Genomic DNA, 16,730 nt, shown 5'->3' with positions numbered 1-16,730 from the left:
AGGATGGCATGAACTTCATCAGATCACTGGACCGCTGAATAACAACATATCCATCATATGGATATATCTTTTTCTTTACCTCCACATAATGTTGGGGTCTTCCTCTCAATTTATACTTGGGATGTCCCCCCTATTCCCGTCCACTTGTATTAACCCCTCTTTTCCTTTCCAGGTAGTTCAATAGACCTACTTGTGTTGTTATTGTAACTTCTTATCTTTAAGGTTTCAACAAAAAATTTGTTAAGCCAGGAGTTCGCAGGAAGAAAGTCATAAAACAGTTCACAGGTTCTTGTTATACTTTGTTCCCCCATTTAACTTTTCCTTTCTAGGCTACTGTGACCCCGGGGCTTTCAGCACAATATTGACGTTAGATTAGCTAAAATGTCGTTTAAAATTTTATCATATAACATCAGAGGTCTAAATAGCCCCCAAAAGAGACATGCTCATTGGACCTTCTTTAAAAAACGCAAAGACGTGGAAGTGTAGTTCCTCCATTATTCACGACTCCATTCACAGGGCCACAGTCCAGAGCGCCATAATCCATTTCTTTAACGAAAACTGCCCGGAAACCACCAACCCATCAACTAATTGGTGTGCACATAAGGCGGTCATCAGAGGCACCTTAATAAAAATCTCAACAAATATCAAAAAAGAAAAGAGGGAAAAAATACAAAAACTTCAAAAATCTATACGCGACCTAGAGAAAACTTTAATTAGTCTCCCCTCTCCCTCACCAAAAGTCCAGTCTGACTTAAGTTCTTTTAGACAAGACTTAAGATCCTTACTTTTCTCCCCGTATGAGGCAGCCCTTAACTCCTCTAAATATAAAGTATACTCTTCTTTGAACAAACATACCAGATATATGGCAAATAGAATTAAAAAATTAAGGACCCAAAACAAAATTAATAGAATCTCCTCCTTGTCAGATAATACCCTACTATCTCATCCTCAGGACATAGCCAACGAGTTCGCCAAATACTACACTAACCTTTATAATCTAAACCTGGACCCCTCCTCTTCCCCCGCAAAAGAACTGGACATCAAAGCCTACCTAGCCAATATTAAACTCCCTTCTCTTTCAAAAGAAGAGGCAGAATCCCTGTCAGCTCCCTTCTCCACCCTAGAGGTCGAAGAAACCATCAATCATCTTAAAACTCAAAAATCTCCTGGGCCAGATGGCTTTAGTAACGCTTAATATAAGGCCTTCTGCAAAAATCTATCCCCTCACTTGGTAAAACTTTTTAACTTCGCCTCTGAATTAGGATCTTTCCCACCAGAAATGCTAGAGGCATCAATTGTTCTGATTCCAAAACAATCAGGTGATCCCACATCTCCTAGTAACTATAGACCGATCTCCCTTCTGAACACTGACTTCGAAAATTTTTTCAAAAATTCTGGCCAACAGGCTTAGTCATTTTCTACCCAACCTAATAGCAAACGACCAAATGGGCTTCATTATGAATAGACAAACAGCTGATGCTACTAGAAGGTTAATAAACTCTATCAAACTCACTAATTTATCTAGGTCCCCGACAGTACTCATATCACTTGACGCTGAGAAAACCTTTGACCGCATCGACTGGTGCTTTCTCAGACAAGCCCTAATCAAATTTGGCTTTGATAATAACCTCATCTCCACATTTGTCACTTTACAAAGGCCCCACAGCCAGAATTATCTGTAATAACCACATCTCAACTGCATTTGACATCAACTACGGTACAAGACAGGGTTGCCCCCTTTCCCCATTACTTTTTAACTTGGCACTTGAACCCCTAGTAGAACACATCAGACAAAGTACTAATATCTCTGGTATAATCACCAACAAACGCCAACATAAGCTCAGCCTATTCGCAGATATAATATTGACACTCGCCAACCCGGTTACCTGCACATTGGAAACCTTTAAGGAACTGGAATATTTTGCGGCCCTCTCTAAATTTAAGATTAATAATCTAAAATCCAGTATCTTACCCATACATGTTAACCAAAAAGAAATCAATCTTTAGAAAAAATCAACATCTCTCATTTGGTGTAGTGAGGAATTTTCATACTTAGGGATTATTATCAACAAAAATTTAGGAAAAACGGTCTCATCAAATTTAAAAAAGCTAACTGATTCAATTTCAAAAGATAGCATTTCCTTTAAAGATAGAGACCTTTCCTGGTGGGGGAGAAATCTGGCAGTTAGAATGTTCACTCTCCCCAAAATCCTATATACTCTAAGATGCATCCCACTTCACATCTCTACGTCCTACCTGTCGGCGATCCAGTCCCAATTGAACAACATTATTTGGATTAACAAAAAACCCAGAACTACTACTAGATCCCTCTACAAAAAGAAAATCCATGGCGGAATGCATATTCCGAATGTACATGCCCATTATCACACGCTTTTACTAAAACAAAGTTCATCTTGGCTTTCAGATCAAAACATCCCTGCATGGTACGACGTGGAGATGGAAATCAACAAGGGCAAACCCCTTAAATCTCTGGTTTTCCAGGCCATAACTAAATCTTCCCTAAAAACCCCCTCGCACCCACTATTCCAAGCAATCTCCCTTGCATGGTCCAAAATCTCTAGAATAGGAGGTAGCAGCCAAATCGGCCCCACACTTCACAAAATATCTTTATCTTTAATTTACTCAATTTTGAACAAAATCTTGCACCCCTTGTGGGCAGACCTAAAAATTCAAACCCTAGGGGACTTCTCAATTGGATCAATACTTTTAGACTTTAGCTCTCTAAAAAACAAATACAAAGCCCCATCATCCTCCTTCTTAGACTACATGATCCTGAGGGAAGATATAAAACTTTTCCTAGGCCTCAAGTTGAGATTTTCTGAGGCATCACTAAAAATCTTATCCAACCCAAACCATCGAATCTTCTGGAGCCACAAATTTATATACGACAGTTTTAACAAAGATGCATCCTTTGCAAAAAGCGCATATTTAATAACCTGGGAGAAATCACTCAACCACTATGCCTCCACAGACGAATGGGAAGAGGCATTCTCAGCCTCTTACAATTCAACTATTTCTATGTCCCTTGTAGAATCTCATCTTAAAGTATGCTCCAGATGGTACTACACCCCAGCAAGGTTGTCCCACTTCAGTCCATCCAATTTCCCCCTATGTTGGAGGGGCTGTGGCCATAAAGGGGACTTATTACACATCTTTTGGAACTGCCCTATCGTTGTTTCCTTTTGGTTAGACATCTCAATTATCTCCAAATGAATAGGATCTGCCTTCTCCCTCCCCCCACAATTAGCCCTCCTCTCCCTGGATACTAAACTTATTGATAGGTCCCTGATGCACATAGTCCTTCATTCATGCATGGTAGCCAAAAATTCCATTGCCTATCATTGGAAAAAAAACAACTCTTCCTAACGCTGACTCTATTATTAATTTGATGTCTCAACATAGAGAACTTGAACTTAAATTCGCCCTGTTCAACAACGGATTTAGCAAGTTTTACCAAAAATGGTGCAAATGGGAACAGTGTTTTAAACCCTGACCACTCAATATCCTATTCCACCTTCTTTCTAAACACGTTTCCTGGCATGGTCTGACTGGGCTTCTTTTAGACTCCTCAACCCCTTAAACTTCTCAATAGTCACCTCTTTTTCCTGTCTACCTCGTCTAGACTCTCTCCTATTGACCTCTGCTATTTAGTTGCCAATTATAGATAAGTTCACCTCAAGGGATGTGTCCATAGTTCATTCTGGCTAAAATGTAGCCAAATTTTATACCTTGTTGTGATAATTGTATTACAGTTGCCACCATAATGTGGCTAGTTTCAAGGGCTGCGTCCCTTGCTCTATTCATGTTAGGCTACGTTCACATTAGCGTCATGCGACGCAGCGTCGTCGACGCACAACAACGCATGCGTCATGCGCCCCTATCTTTATCATTGGGGACGCATGCGTTGCGTTGTCGTGCGTTTTTGTAAAAACGCACGACGCATGCGTCGTTTCACCGCACCTGGGTGGCGTCGGAGACGCTACATGTTGCATTTTTGTAGCGTCTAAAAAACGCATGCGTCGCACTTGCGTCGCTCGTGCGTCGTCATTGCGTTACAATCTCCCATTGAAACCAATTGACAACGCACGAGACGCAAGTGCGTGCATTGTGCGTGCGTTGTGCGACGCATGCGTCGTTAAATAAAATTAAACAAAAAAGTGTCTAGACAGTGTCTAGACAGTGAAAACAGTGATAAAAACATCCCCCATATTTAAAGAAAATGTTTGGCTTGTTTGTCACTTCTGCTGCAGCATCTACAGGCAACACATCAGACCAGACTTCTTCATCTGCTGTCCAGAGATGTAAGTATAGAATGATTCTGTGCATTTTCTACATGTTTTATTTTTTAATTGTTTTTGCAAGTTGTGTATTATATTCTGCACTGTGGTTGTTTAAAGATATTGTTGTATTTTTAGTCTGGTTGTGATGTATGGCGTTGTAAAGGATGACGTTTCATTGTCTGCGGCCTTGATTATTGTTCTTTCCAGGATAGATTTTTCTTTTCCATTTATTGGTTTGGTGGTGTTTTTTGTATTCGGTTGTGATGTTTTATTCTTGCGTTATATGAATTTAATTGTCTCCGGCCATGTCGGTTTTATTGTAAAGTATGGTAGTATAGAATGATTCTGCGCCCTTTTATTAAATGTAATAATTTTTATTGCAAGTTGTGTATTATGTTCTGCACTGTGGTTGTGTAAAGACATTGTTGTATGTTTCTGGTTGTGATGTATGGCGTTGTATGGCCTTTTATTGTCTCCGGCCCTGTCGGTTTTATTGTAAAGTATGGCGGTGTATCCAGGATTGCCGTTTCTGTCCTTAATTTTTGGGGGTTGTTTATTTTTTTCCTTTCAAAAATCTATTGTGTTTTTTGGGTTGCTCCGTGCATACTGTACATTTTTTTAAACAAAACTCTTTTTGGATTACGACATAGGGTCTGTTGTGTATTTGTTTTGTTATCTTTAGGCTTTTGTTTACTCTGGCATTGTGTTGTCTCTGCCATTGTTTTTTTTAATCAATGTGGCAGTGTTGTTTGCTCAGCGTTCGTTCAGTTGGAGTGCAATGTTCTTTGTGGTTGAAATGTAAATGTTTTTTTTTTTTTTTATATTTTACTATGTTCCGCTGTATTGTGCATAGGATAAATTTTATTTTGTTCTTTATTTCAGAATTGCATTAGTAATGGCCAGCGACTCAAGCCACACCCCACCGCTGAGGAGTCTGGTGAGTACATGATCTACTATTGCTTACTATTCGCTGTCATTTGTAGATGGGTCACTCAACTTTTTGTAAACTATTTTCCAGGCTTCTTCAAGTGAGGAGGAGAGCCAGGAGGAACAGAGCCAGCAGGAGCAGAGACCACGGGACCAAGCTGTGGTGGCAGGACGGCGAGTAAGTTGTTATGTCAAACCTATTCCTTTTTTTTCTTTAACTTTTTTGTTTTAGGGGGTATGGGGGGTGGTGGGAGGGGGGGGGTGGTGGAGGTGGTAGGTGGTGGTGGAGGAGGTAGGGAGAACAATTTTTATCTTGCAAACATTAATATTTTCCATTTATTCTAGGTTTCACAACGGGCCCATGATGACCCACTGGACGTAGACCTGATGGTGGCATCCATACAGGAACGAGGCCCGTTGTGGGACAGCCGTGACCCCCGGCACGCGGACCAGGGCGTGTTGCGCCGTTTGTGGATTGAGGTGGCAAAATCGCTGTGGGATGGCTTCGACAGTGCTTCCCCCGCGGGCAAAGATAAATTTCGTAAGTATTTCCAAAATGCTGCTATGACCCATCATGCCAGGATACACAACCGTCTGTGATGTCTTCTATTGGGATTGCACACGGTTGCGTTATCAATTTCAATATTTTCTCTCAAACTAATTTTTTTTTTTTTAATTTATACACAGTTAAACAATTGAAGACCAGATGGCGCTCCATGAAGGACCGTTTCAAGAGGGGCCTGAAAAAGGAGGGACAGATCCGTAGTGGTGCTGCAGCTTCAAGGACCTCTATCTACAAATATAATCGTATTTTGCAGTTCCTGCGACCGGTCCTTGAAAGCAGAGAGTAAGTATAGTACCTATGCACACACCTAGTTTTGAAAACATGCATATTCACGTACTATATTCCAGCCACGTAGTTTATTGCCCAGCCATTTTTTTTGGCAAGTACGAAGTATAGAAATGAAGAAAAAAATTCAAGCTCACCGAGGCGTGAAAAGTAAAAAATAAATACTTTTATTCACTTCAATCATAAGCAGAGGATGAAACATCAGCACAATACAATAAAAACACTATCTACGCGTTTCAGGTGACAGGGAACATCAGACATCATGATTAAGGGTACCCTATCACCTGAAACGCGTAGATAGTGTTTTTATTGTATTGTGCTGATGTTTCATCCTCTGCTTCTGATTGAAGTGAATAAAGTATTTAGTTTTTACTTTTCACGCCTCGTAGAGCTCTAATTTCTTCTTCATTTCTGGTCTTCTCACGCTTGACACAGAGTCTCCGTGCTCCGAGCCTTCTGGGATTACTACTATGGTGAGCTGGAATTCCTCTTTTTTGACCTGAAATACGAAGTACACAGAACACAGAAAGATAGTAGATTGGCCATGCCCGGGCAATATTTCATAGTGGAGTAGTATGTTGCCCATCCAGGTGTATCCTAGATTTTTTTCAAAAAAAGGAAAAATATAATAGACACGGCATACCTTCTACTCCAAGGCAGGTTATGTTCCCATGGTTGCTCAGCTCGCAGGACCTGTGATGACGTATCGGTCACATGACCGTGACGTCATGGCAGTTCCGACGATAAGCGTAATTGTCGGGAGTTACAAACGGCAAACATGGGTGACTATTTTGAAATAAATAAATGTATTCTATTTTTAATATTGATGCGGCATATGCAGTGTCAATATTAAAAATTGGTTAACATTAACGGCGGCAATGGATACCGCCGGTAAAGTTAATTAATGACAGGGGAGTATGCGGGCGACGGGCCTTCACTGCGGGGAGTAAGGCATTTTAATCAGGCCTGTCACCCGCGCTGATTGGTCGCATCAGCCATGTCAGGCAGCTGGCCGGTTCAATCAGCAAACCGTTACGACTAACTGAACAAACCCTTAACAGTAATAGTGTGTGATGCAATGTTTACTTTTACACAGGTGGTGACGAATGTGAAATGTTATATTTTGTATACTAATGGTTTCCTTATGTTTTCACAGAACACACAGCAGCACCCGCGAGACTGTCCGACCCTCTGGAGCGGTCCTTCGTGAAGCGCCATCTGAACCGTTGAACCGTCGCAGCCATCCCACAGCGAGAGCAGGTCTGCACCACCACAATCTGGCAAACCGGCAGCCGGTCCATCAGATGTTCCCCTGGCCGAGGCCTCTGTCGCTCCTTCCTTCGGGTCTTCCCGACAGAGTCAGCGGGCCTCGGACAGGGCGATCCTGCCCGAATTTTTACATTTGAGCACCGTATTCCAGAATGGTTTCAAGGCGCTGTGCGATAAAATGTCCAATATCGACCGGCGTCTTGAAACAATAGAATCGGAGCTCTCGAGGCCGGCCAAACATTTTTTTAGTGCCATTCAGAAGGGCATGGTTGAACATCTTATGCCGGAACTCCAGATTTCGGTGATGCAGGCCTGCAACAACGCATATGTCACTGCTCTGCAGCAGGCTCGGGTCATGCAGTCAGCGACTACAATGCCCGCAGTACCATCGCTGGCTGCCATGGCTCCGACTCCTGCTGCAGAGCACCAACACAGAGCTCCGCGTGCCGAGGGCCACCGCCACCACAGAACAGAGCCCCAAACTTCTGCTCCTGCCAGGCCTTCAAGGGCACACAGACGGGAAGCCGACCCACACCCAGAGGGAGAGAGAGGAGGAAAAAAAAGAAGAAGACAAGCACTACAACCTCGGCTATGGCTGCTCCCAAAACAGGCACCCAAAGTACCCAGCCTGGGTCTACCCGGAGCACAGCCAGTACCCAGCCTGGGTCTACACGGAGCACACCCAGTACTCAGCCTGGGTCTACCCGGAGCAGGAGTAGCCAGCCAAGGACACTGGTCGTCCCTCCTCCTCCCTCACCTCCTGCGTTGGCAGTCTCGCCACCGTCTACTGGCTGGATTGATGTCGGCATCCCGTCTAGTGTAATAGAGTATGCTGGTTCCTCCCCCTCGTCCTCCTCCTCGGTCTCCTCAACACACCCCAAAAGTGGAGGATATCAATCCCCCTTAATCGCAGACATTGATACCCCATAACATTTACCCAATTTTTTTTTGTGTCCCTAATAAATTTGTTAATTTGTTCAAAAATACTGAGTTTTTCTTGTCTATAATAAAGTTTGCACCAAATCACACCGTGCGCCATATAAACAAATCTTGTGTTTGTAACACCTGATGTGCAATGTCTGACACTATTTTATCAATATTTTTTTTCATTTTTTTATAGGGCTGTCGCTCATTGTACTATGAGATGTTACAAACACAAAGAGCATTGCTCAATATATCAATTTTAAAATGTACCATCACACAACGATTTCATTAACGATATAGTTGGTTTTTGTCAGTAACCAACGTTATCTTTTCTGAAATCGTCCAACGATCAGGCCCCTGCTGGGAGATTGTAGGTCTCAGCGAATGATTAGGAATTTTTTTGGGTAAATGATCACACGCTGTCATTGTTGGATCGGCGTGTTTGACACTGATCCAGCGATGTCTTTGCTGTAAACAAGGGAATATTGGGTTACTAGCGCAGTGTTTCAAACAATCCAAAAAGTGAACAATACCCCAAAAAAAAAAAAAAGGTGTCAACCACGTCCCTCGACGTCATCTTCCCGCAGTGACTGACACTGTCATTCCCGCCCGTAAAGCAGAGCACACCGTTGACTTAATAATAAACGCTGTGCTGTGCTTTAGGGCTGGCACAGTACGGAAAGCTGACGGCGATGGACGTGTCACACACCGGAATGTAAGGGTATTTTTTTTTTTTTTTATTAAATTTACAATGGTAAACAGGGAAAAAATCGTGAGTGCGGCCATGCGCTTACCCAGATTACACGGGGACTTGCTCTTTTTTGGTCGCTGGAGAGCTGTCTGTGTGACTGCTCTCCAGCAACCACGCGACGACTAACAACGATCACGGTCCGGTCGTATCACTGGTTGGTATCGTTGGCTAATCGTTTTATTACGGTACCTTAAGAATATTGGTCAGGTGAGGTGGTAGCAATGTTCAGTGTCGCCACTATTTGACTATGGAAGTATTCTAGCATCCTGAGTGCAATAGTGTTAACTCTGTAGAGTTTTGCAAACATGATCGTCTCCCTCCTTGTCAAGCCAGGTTCCATATGCAAAAAGTCTGCAAGATTAAAAATGGTTGACAAGGTGGGAGCCGATCATGTTATATGTCAAAACTATGGAACACACGGCTGAAATATTTTTTTGTTTTGTCACAGTCCATTTGGGTACTGGTGCTCACATAAATTTTGTGGGACACACATTAGTTTCTATAACATTGGATTTTAAATGTAGTTTACTATGGAAAAACATATGGGAGATTTGTTTTGTTAAAACGGAAAGGCACAAGAACTTAATTTCAAAACACAACGCATTAGAAAATCAGGGGACATTAACAACATTTAAATAATAATTAAACCATTTGATCTTGCCATGAAACACGCCCAACATCTGAAACAAAGTATGCAGCAAATTGGTCCCTCATATGAGCAATCTCCACAGTTGTCCGCAGAGCATGATCTTGATAATCAGGCAATGGATTTGGTATTGGTTCATCGAATTCCACGGTGACTCTCTTTATCAATAATATAATTGTGGAGAACCACACAAGCCTTCACCACCTCATCCACTGTCTCAATTTTCAAATTTATAGCGGATCCTAAGATACGCCATTTGGAGACAAGGATTCCAAAGGCGCACTCCACAGTTCTTCTGGCCCTGGACAGTCTATAATTAAAAAATACTTTTTGTGCGGTCCAACCCCCAACTGGAGTACGGTTTAAGTAGGTTGCCACTCAATTGAAAAGCCTCATCCCCAACCACAACAAATGGCATGGCCGGGCCTTCGGTGTTGGGAAGAGGTCGTGGCTGGGGGAAATTAAAATTGTTCTCGTATAATCTTCGGCCCATGTCAGACTCCTTAAATGTCCGTGAATCATTTGCACGGCCAAACGCTCCAATGTCCACAGCGAGAAACCTGCAGTCCGCACCTGCAATTGCCATGAGCACGGTGGAAAAGTATTTTTTAAAATTAAAAAACAGAGATCCACTTCTTGAAGGCTTGGTAATCCTAATGTGCTTCCCATCCACGGCTCCAATACAGTTTGGGAAAGAACACACTTGTTCGAATTTTTGGGCGTTGGCCTGCCATAATTCTGTTGTAGGGATGGGTAAAAATTCCTCCCGGAGGTTGTCCCACAATGCGCGGCATGTGTCGGCAATAATACCAGAAAGTGTGGAGACTCCAATCCTAAACTGGAAATGCAGTTAACTCAAGGTCTCTCCGGTAGCCAGGAAACTGACAAGAAGAAAAATAAATAAATATAATTAATTAAATTGTTATGAAATAAATTTTCATTTTTAATTACAATCCCCCACCCCACAAAACCAAAACACGTTACTTTAAAAAATGGCAAGAACATATAAATCCTTCACATTGCATTATGTACCGTAGAGTCACCAGCAGACGTTCCTCGGGGGAAATTGATTTACGGAGCTGCGTGTCCTGCCTGGAAATGGCTCCTTGCACCAGACGCAGCAGATATCGGAAGCTGTTTTGAGACATCCCGGTGTACTCAAAGTATTTCTCCTGGTTGTCATTTAACTCGCCAAACAGACAATGGTAGGCTCCACGACTCTCTCGGACTTCCACTATAGGGTGTAGCCAAAAACGCCGACGACTCCTTCTCCGTAGTTTTTCTCTTTTCCTCTGTTCATGACAGGCAATAGCATAAGCAATAGCAAGGGCAAAATCCAGCTCCATATTGAGGTAGATACTCTCCATGGGACGCTCCATCTTGATGCTGTATGGTTGGAATTAATCTATGCCGGGGTATATATACCACAATTCCATTATACCCTCCCTCATCTACCCATTGGTGGCATTATCTAGTGTCTAGACACTAGACCCACCCTCTTCTATTCATTGGTGGTATTATCTAGTGTCTAGACACTAAATTGTGTTGAAAGATGACATCATTGTTTGACAACGCATGCATTGTAAAACGCTGCGATTTTTGGAAAAACGCAACAAAAACGCACAAAAAACGCTGCGTTTTACGACGCATCCGTTCGACACATGCGTCAAAAATGGTGCGTTTTTGCGTGCGTTTCCGATGCGTCGTGCGTTGCGTCGGCGACGCTGCGTCGCATGACGCTGATGTGAACGTAGCCTTAAACTCATTATTCTCACTATTATGTGAGATCTGTTTGTTATACTTCCCTATTTCCCAATGCTCATATCCCTTCCCCCCCCTCCTCCCCCTCCCTTACCTTCCCCTCCCGATTAAAATAAAAACCCCAATAAAGTCTTTGGGAAAACAAAGTGCTCACCACACATCTAGATAAGTTCCATGGGGGGTCTAGTTTCCAAAATGGGGTCACTTGTGGGGGGTTTCTACTGTTTAGGCATTTCAGAGGTTCTGCAAATGTAACATGACACCCGCAGACCATTCCATCAAAGTCTGCATTTCAAAACGTCACTACTTCCCTTCCGAGCTCTGCCATGCACCCAAACAGTGGTTTACCCCCCAATATGGGGTATCGGTGTACTCAGGACAAACTAGAAAACAACTTTTGTGGTCCAATTTCTCCTGTTACCATTGTAAAAATAAAAAATTGTGGGCTAAAAAATAATTTTTGAGGAAAGAAAAATGATTTTTTATTTTCACGGCTCTGCGTTATGAATTTCTGTGAAGAACTTGGGGGTTCAAAGTGCTCACCACACATCTAGATAAGTTCCTTGGGGGGGGTCTAGTTTCCAAAATGGGGCCAGTTGTGGGGGAGCTCCAATGCTTAGGCACACATGGGCTCTCCAAACGTGACATGGTGTCCGCTAACGATTGAAGCTAATTTTTCATTCAAAAAGTCAAATGGCGCTCCTTCCCTTCTGAGCCCTGTCGTGCACCCAAACAGTGGTTTCCCCTTCCCCACATATGGGGTATCGGCGTACTTAGGACAAATTGTACAACAATTTTTGGGGTCCACTTTATCCTTTTACCCTTAAGAAAATAAAAAAAAAATGTTGCTAAAATTCATTTTTGTGACTAAAATGTTAAATGTTCTTTTTTTCCTTCCATGTTACTTCTGCTGTTGTGAAACACCTGAAGGGTTAATAAACTTCTTGAATGTGGTTTTGAGCACCTTGAGGGGTGCAGTTTTTAGAATGGTGTCACTTTTGGGTATTTTCAGCCATATAGACCCCTCAAACTGACTTCAAATGTGAGGTGGTCCCTAAAAAAAATGGTTTTGTAAATTTTGTTGTAAAAATAAGATATCGCTGGTCAAAATTTAACCCTTATAACTTCCTAGCAAAAAAACAATAGTTTCCAAAATTATGCTGATGTAAAGTAGACATGTGGGAAATGTTATTTATTAACTATTTTGTGTCACATAACTCTAGTTTAACAGAATAAAAATTGCAAAATTTTCAAAATTTTTGCCAAATTTCCATTTATTTTCACAAAGGCCAGTCTCGCACGTCCAGATAATTCCGGTACCGGAAAAATCGGTACCGAAATTATCCGTGTCCGTGTGCTTACGCTGAACATCAGTGTGGCACACGTGCGGCAGCCGTGTGCCGACTGAGGACCACACGGACCGTGCAGGAGTCAGCGCAGTCCCCTGCATCTGGTGCTGAAGCCGCCATTCATTTCTTCTCTCCAGCATCGTTCGCTGGAGAGAAGATATGAAAAATCTTTTTTTTTGTTGTTGTTTTTAAAAAAAAAGATCCCTTTCCCCAACCCCCTCCCACCCCCTGTGCGCCCCCCCCGCTGTTAATAAAATAGTTACCCGGCTCCCTCGCTGGCGCTGCTTCCTGTCTTCGCCGCAGCTTCTCCTGTATGAGCGGTCACGTGGTGCCGCCTATGATAGTGATGAATATGGGCTCCACCTCCCATAGGGGACAGAAATGTCCGGTTTTTGTCAGGAAAATTTCTGCAAGAAATCCTGCACATACCCTTATAGCAAACCTGGCAGCAGGATTTTGCTAAGTAAACTTAAGGCATTCTCATGGTGGCAGTTTACTGATTAAAATGATACCTGGGGTGAAGAAATTGGTCTTGTGATTCTTGTGTAATCAGTGTTAGAAGTTTTCAGTTAATGATACTCCCATGCTCCAGGGTGGGACTGTAGGCAGAGTCTTATCTTCCTGCTCTAAAGGTATCGTTACACTAAGCGACGCTCCAGCGATATAGACAACGATCCGACCAAAACTAGATCGCTGGAGCATCACTGTTTAGGTCGCTGTAGAGATGTCAAACAAAGCAACTCCAGAACGATGCAGGAGCGATCCAGTGACGTAACGGCGACTCACTTATCGTTCACGCTCCATGTAAAAACGTTGCTGGCGTCGTTGCTTTTGATGTCAAACACGCCGATCTAGCGACCAAATAAAGTTCTGGACTTCTAGCTCCGACCAGCGATATAACAGCGGGATCCAGATCGCTGCTGCGTGTCAAACACAACGAGATCGCTATCCAGGACGCTGTAACGTCACAGATTGTTGTCGTTCTCGTTGCAAAGTTGCTGTGTGACTGTACCTTAAGGCTAGGGTCACATTGCGTTAGGGCAGTCCTTTTAGCGCATAGCACTATGGGCTGCGCTAACGCAATGTCCAAATGACGGTACATCGCTAGCGCACGCCCAATGTGGGCGTGCGCTAGCGATGTGTTCGCCATTACAATCAATGGCGGCGTTAACGGACTACGTTACACCGCGTTATGCCGAGGTGTAATGTAGTCCGTTAAACGGGGTCACATAACGCAATGTGACCCTAGCCTAAGCCAGAGAAACCAAGAAAAGATCTGCCCACAGGACTGCCTGGAAGCACAAACATGTTCCTTAAAGTAGTCAGAGCGAGTGACAGACTGTGCTTCGGGGTGGACTGTGGGCAGGACTTTCCTTGGGTTTTCTGTCCCTTCTACTGGGTGAAATTTAAACTTGTCCACAATCTCGTACTACCAATTGCCATTTACTTTTGTGTTTGCATATGTGCCCTGTTATGGTGTTTGGGTTGACCTGCGTTAACCCCTCAATGACTAAGCCATTCAACATGTTATTCTGAGATGGTTTTCTCATGATATATTGTGCTTCATGATTAGAGATGAGTGAATATGAACGGCTCCTTCCTTATTCGGCAAGCTATAGCGCTTACCGAATAAGCTGTAGAGGGAACCTGGATACCTGGATCGCTCCTGCTGATCAGCTGTTTGGTGATGCAGCTGCATGTGTCCCAGTGTTTCACTGTCACAACGCATGCTTGAACAGCCAATGCGGATGGGGCCGTGCATATCATGATGGGGATGGGAACCAAACATACCAGGATCATGATGGTGCCATGCATACCAGGACCGAGATGGGGGCCCTACATACCAGTCTAGAGATGAGGGGGCCATGCCTACCAGGATGGGGATGAGAAGGCAGTGCATACCAGGATGGGGATGAGGGGGCCATGCATACCAGGATAGGGATGAGGGGGCCATGTATACCAGGATAGGGATGAGGGGGCCATGCATACCAGGATGGGGATGAGGAGCCATGCAGACCAAGATAGGAATGAAGAGCCATGCATACCAGGATAGGGATGAGGGGGCAGTGCATACCAGGATGGGGATGAGGTGGCCATGCATACCAGGATGGGGATGAGGTGGCCATGCATACCATGATGAGCATGAGGTGGCCATGCATACCAGGGTGGGGATGAGGTGGCCATGCATATCAGGATAGGGATGAGGGGACCATGCCTACCAGGCTAAGGATGAGGAGACCATATATACCAGCATAGGAGATATTAGAACAGAATTTACCACATTATTTGCTTCAGTTTTCTTTTTTAATTTCCTCTTCTAAAACCTAGGTGCGTCTTACGTTCTGTTGCGTCTTAAGGTCCAAAAATATGGTATGTTTAAAAAATTGTACTGATGTAAAGTATCTGGGTAATGTTATTTTATTAACTATTTTGTGTGATGTAACTAATACAAATTAAGGTCATGAGGAGAAACCTAAAGGCATACAACACAGATATTCACATTTTTTCAGAAATTTGAAAATAATTTTAAGAAACCTAAAGTATATAGAAACATTTTTTTCATCATATTTTGCATTCTCTAACACACTATTACCAAATAACAAAATCTCAACAGATTGGAAAACCTAGAGAAAAATTGCATAGTTTCACTTGAAATGGAATGACCCCTGAAAGCCACTGCGCACGTCATGTGATCTCCACCATCTTCTCCAGCCTGTAGCTTTCCGTAATAGGAAGACATTGATTTTTACTATACAGCATACAACTATACAGCAGTGCTGTGGTATTGCTTAATATAATAAAGCGATCAAAAGATCATTGGTTCAAGTCCCCTAAGACAAAGCAAAGTAGTAAAAAAAAAAAATACATACCGTATATACTCGAGTATAAGCCGAGATTTTCAGCCCAATTTTTCGGGCTCAAAGTCCCCCTCTCGGCTTATACTCGAGTCATACCCAGGGGTCGGCAGGGGAGGGGGAGCGGGGGCTGTCTAATTATACTCACCTGCTCCTGGCGCGGTCCCTGCAGGTCCCTGCTTCCCCGACGCCGGCAGCTTCTTCCTGTCACATGATACCGCTCATTACAGTAATTAGTATGCGGCTCCACCTCCCATAGGGGTGGAGCTGCATATTCATTACTGTAATGAGCGGTAACTGTCACCGCACAATACACGAAGAAGCTGGGGAACAGGGACTGCACAACGCCAGGAGCAGGTGAGCATAACGGGGAGGGGAGCGCTACGCTGCGCAATATTCACCTGCTCCTCGTTCCGGCGCCGCTCCGCCTTCAGCGTTTTCTGCAGTGACGCTCAGGTCAGAGGGCGCAGTGACATGGTTAGTTTGCGCCCTCTGCCTGAACGTCAGTGCAGAAGACGCTTAAGATGGAGCGGCGTCAGCTGAACATTCAACGTGCCGGGGGCCTGAGCGACGGAGAGGTGAGTATGCAATTTTTTTTTTTTTTTTTTTTTAAATCTCAGCATCAGCAAATGGGGCAAGTGTCTGTATGGAGCATCTATGGGGCCATAACGTTTGTGCAGCACTATATGGCGCAAGTGTCTGTATGGGGCCATAATCAACGTTTGTGCAGCACTATATGGGGCTTGTGTCTGTATGGGGCCATAATCAATGTTTGTGCAGCACTATATGGGGCAAGTGTCTATATGGGGCCATAATCAACCTTTGTGCAGCACTATCTGGGGCAAGTGTCTGTATGGGGCCATAATCAACGTTTGTGCAGCACTATATGGGGCAAATATCTTTATGGAGCATCTTATGGGGCCATAATTAACGTTTGTGCCTAATTATATGGGGAAAATGTGTCTATGGAGCATCTTATGGGGCCAATATTAACCTTTATGCAGGATTATATGGGGCATGTTTTAATATGGAACATCTTATGGGGCCCATCATAAACTTTATGGAGCTTTATATGGGACTCCTGATTCAATATGGAT

At 43.5% G+C, this 16,730-nt stretch overlaps 2 protein-coding genes across 2 annotated transcripts in view; both read left to right on the top strand.

Annotated features, from left to right (window-relative positions):
• Positions 1-16,730, top strand: part of PANK3 (pantothenate kinase 3) — a 160,837-nt gene that overhangs the window by 29,568 nt on the left and 114,539 nt on the right. The gene's annotated exons all lie outside the window — the stretch shown is intronic.
• LOC138675538 (uncharacterized) lies at positions 5,063-7,631 on the top strand. The gene is made up of 5 exons (XM_069763864.1): positions 5,063-5,238; positions 5,320-5,406; positions 5,574-5,769; positions 5,916-6,075; positions 7,235-7,631. The coding sequence occupies exons 1-5, from the start codon at positions 5,197-5,199 to the stop codon at positions 7,482-7,484; spliced, it is 735 nt and encodes a 244-aa protein (XP_069619965.1). The 5' UTR covers positions 5,063-5,196; the 3' UTR covers positions 7,485-7,631.

This window comes from Ranitomeya imitator, chromosome 4, assembly GCF_032444005.1.
Source record: "Ranitomeya imitator isolate aRanImi1 chromosome 4, aRanImi1.pri, whole genome shotgun sequence".
Taxonomy (NCBI): domain Eukaryota; kingdom Metazoa; phylum Chordata; class Amphibia; order Anura; family Dendrobatidae; genus Ranitomeya; species Ranitomeya imitator.
This window is presented reverse-complemented; position numbering and strand designations above follow the sequence as displayed.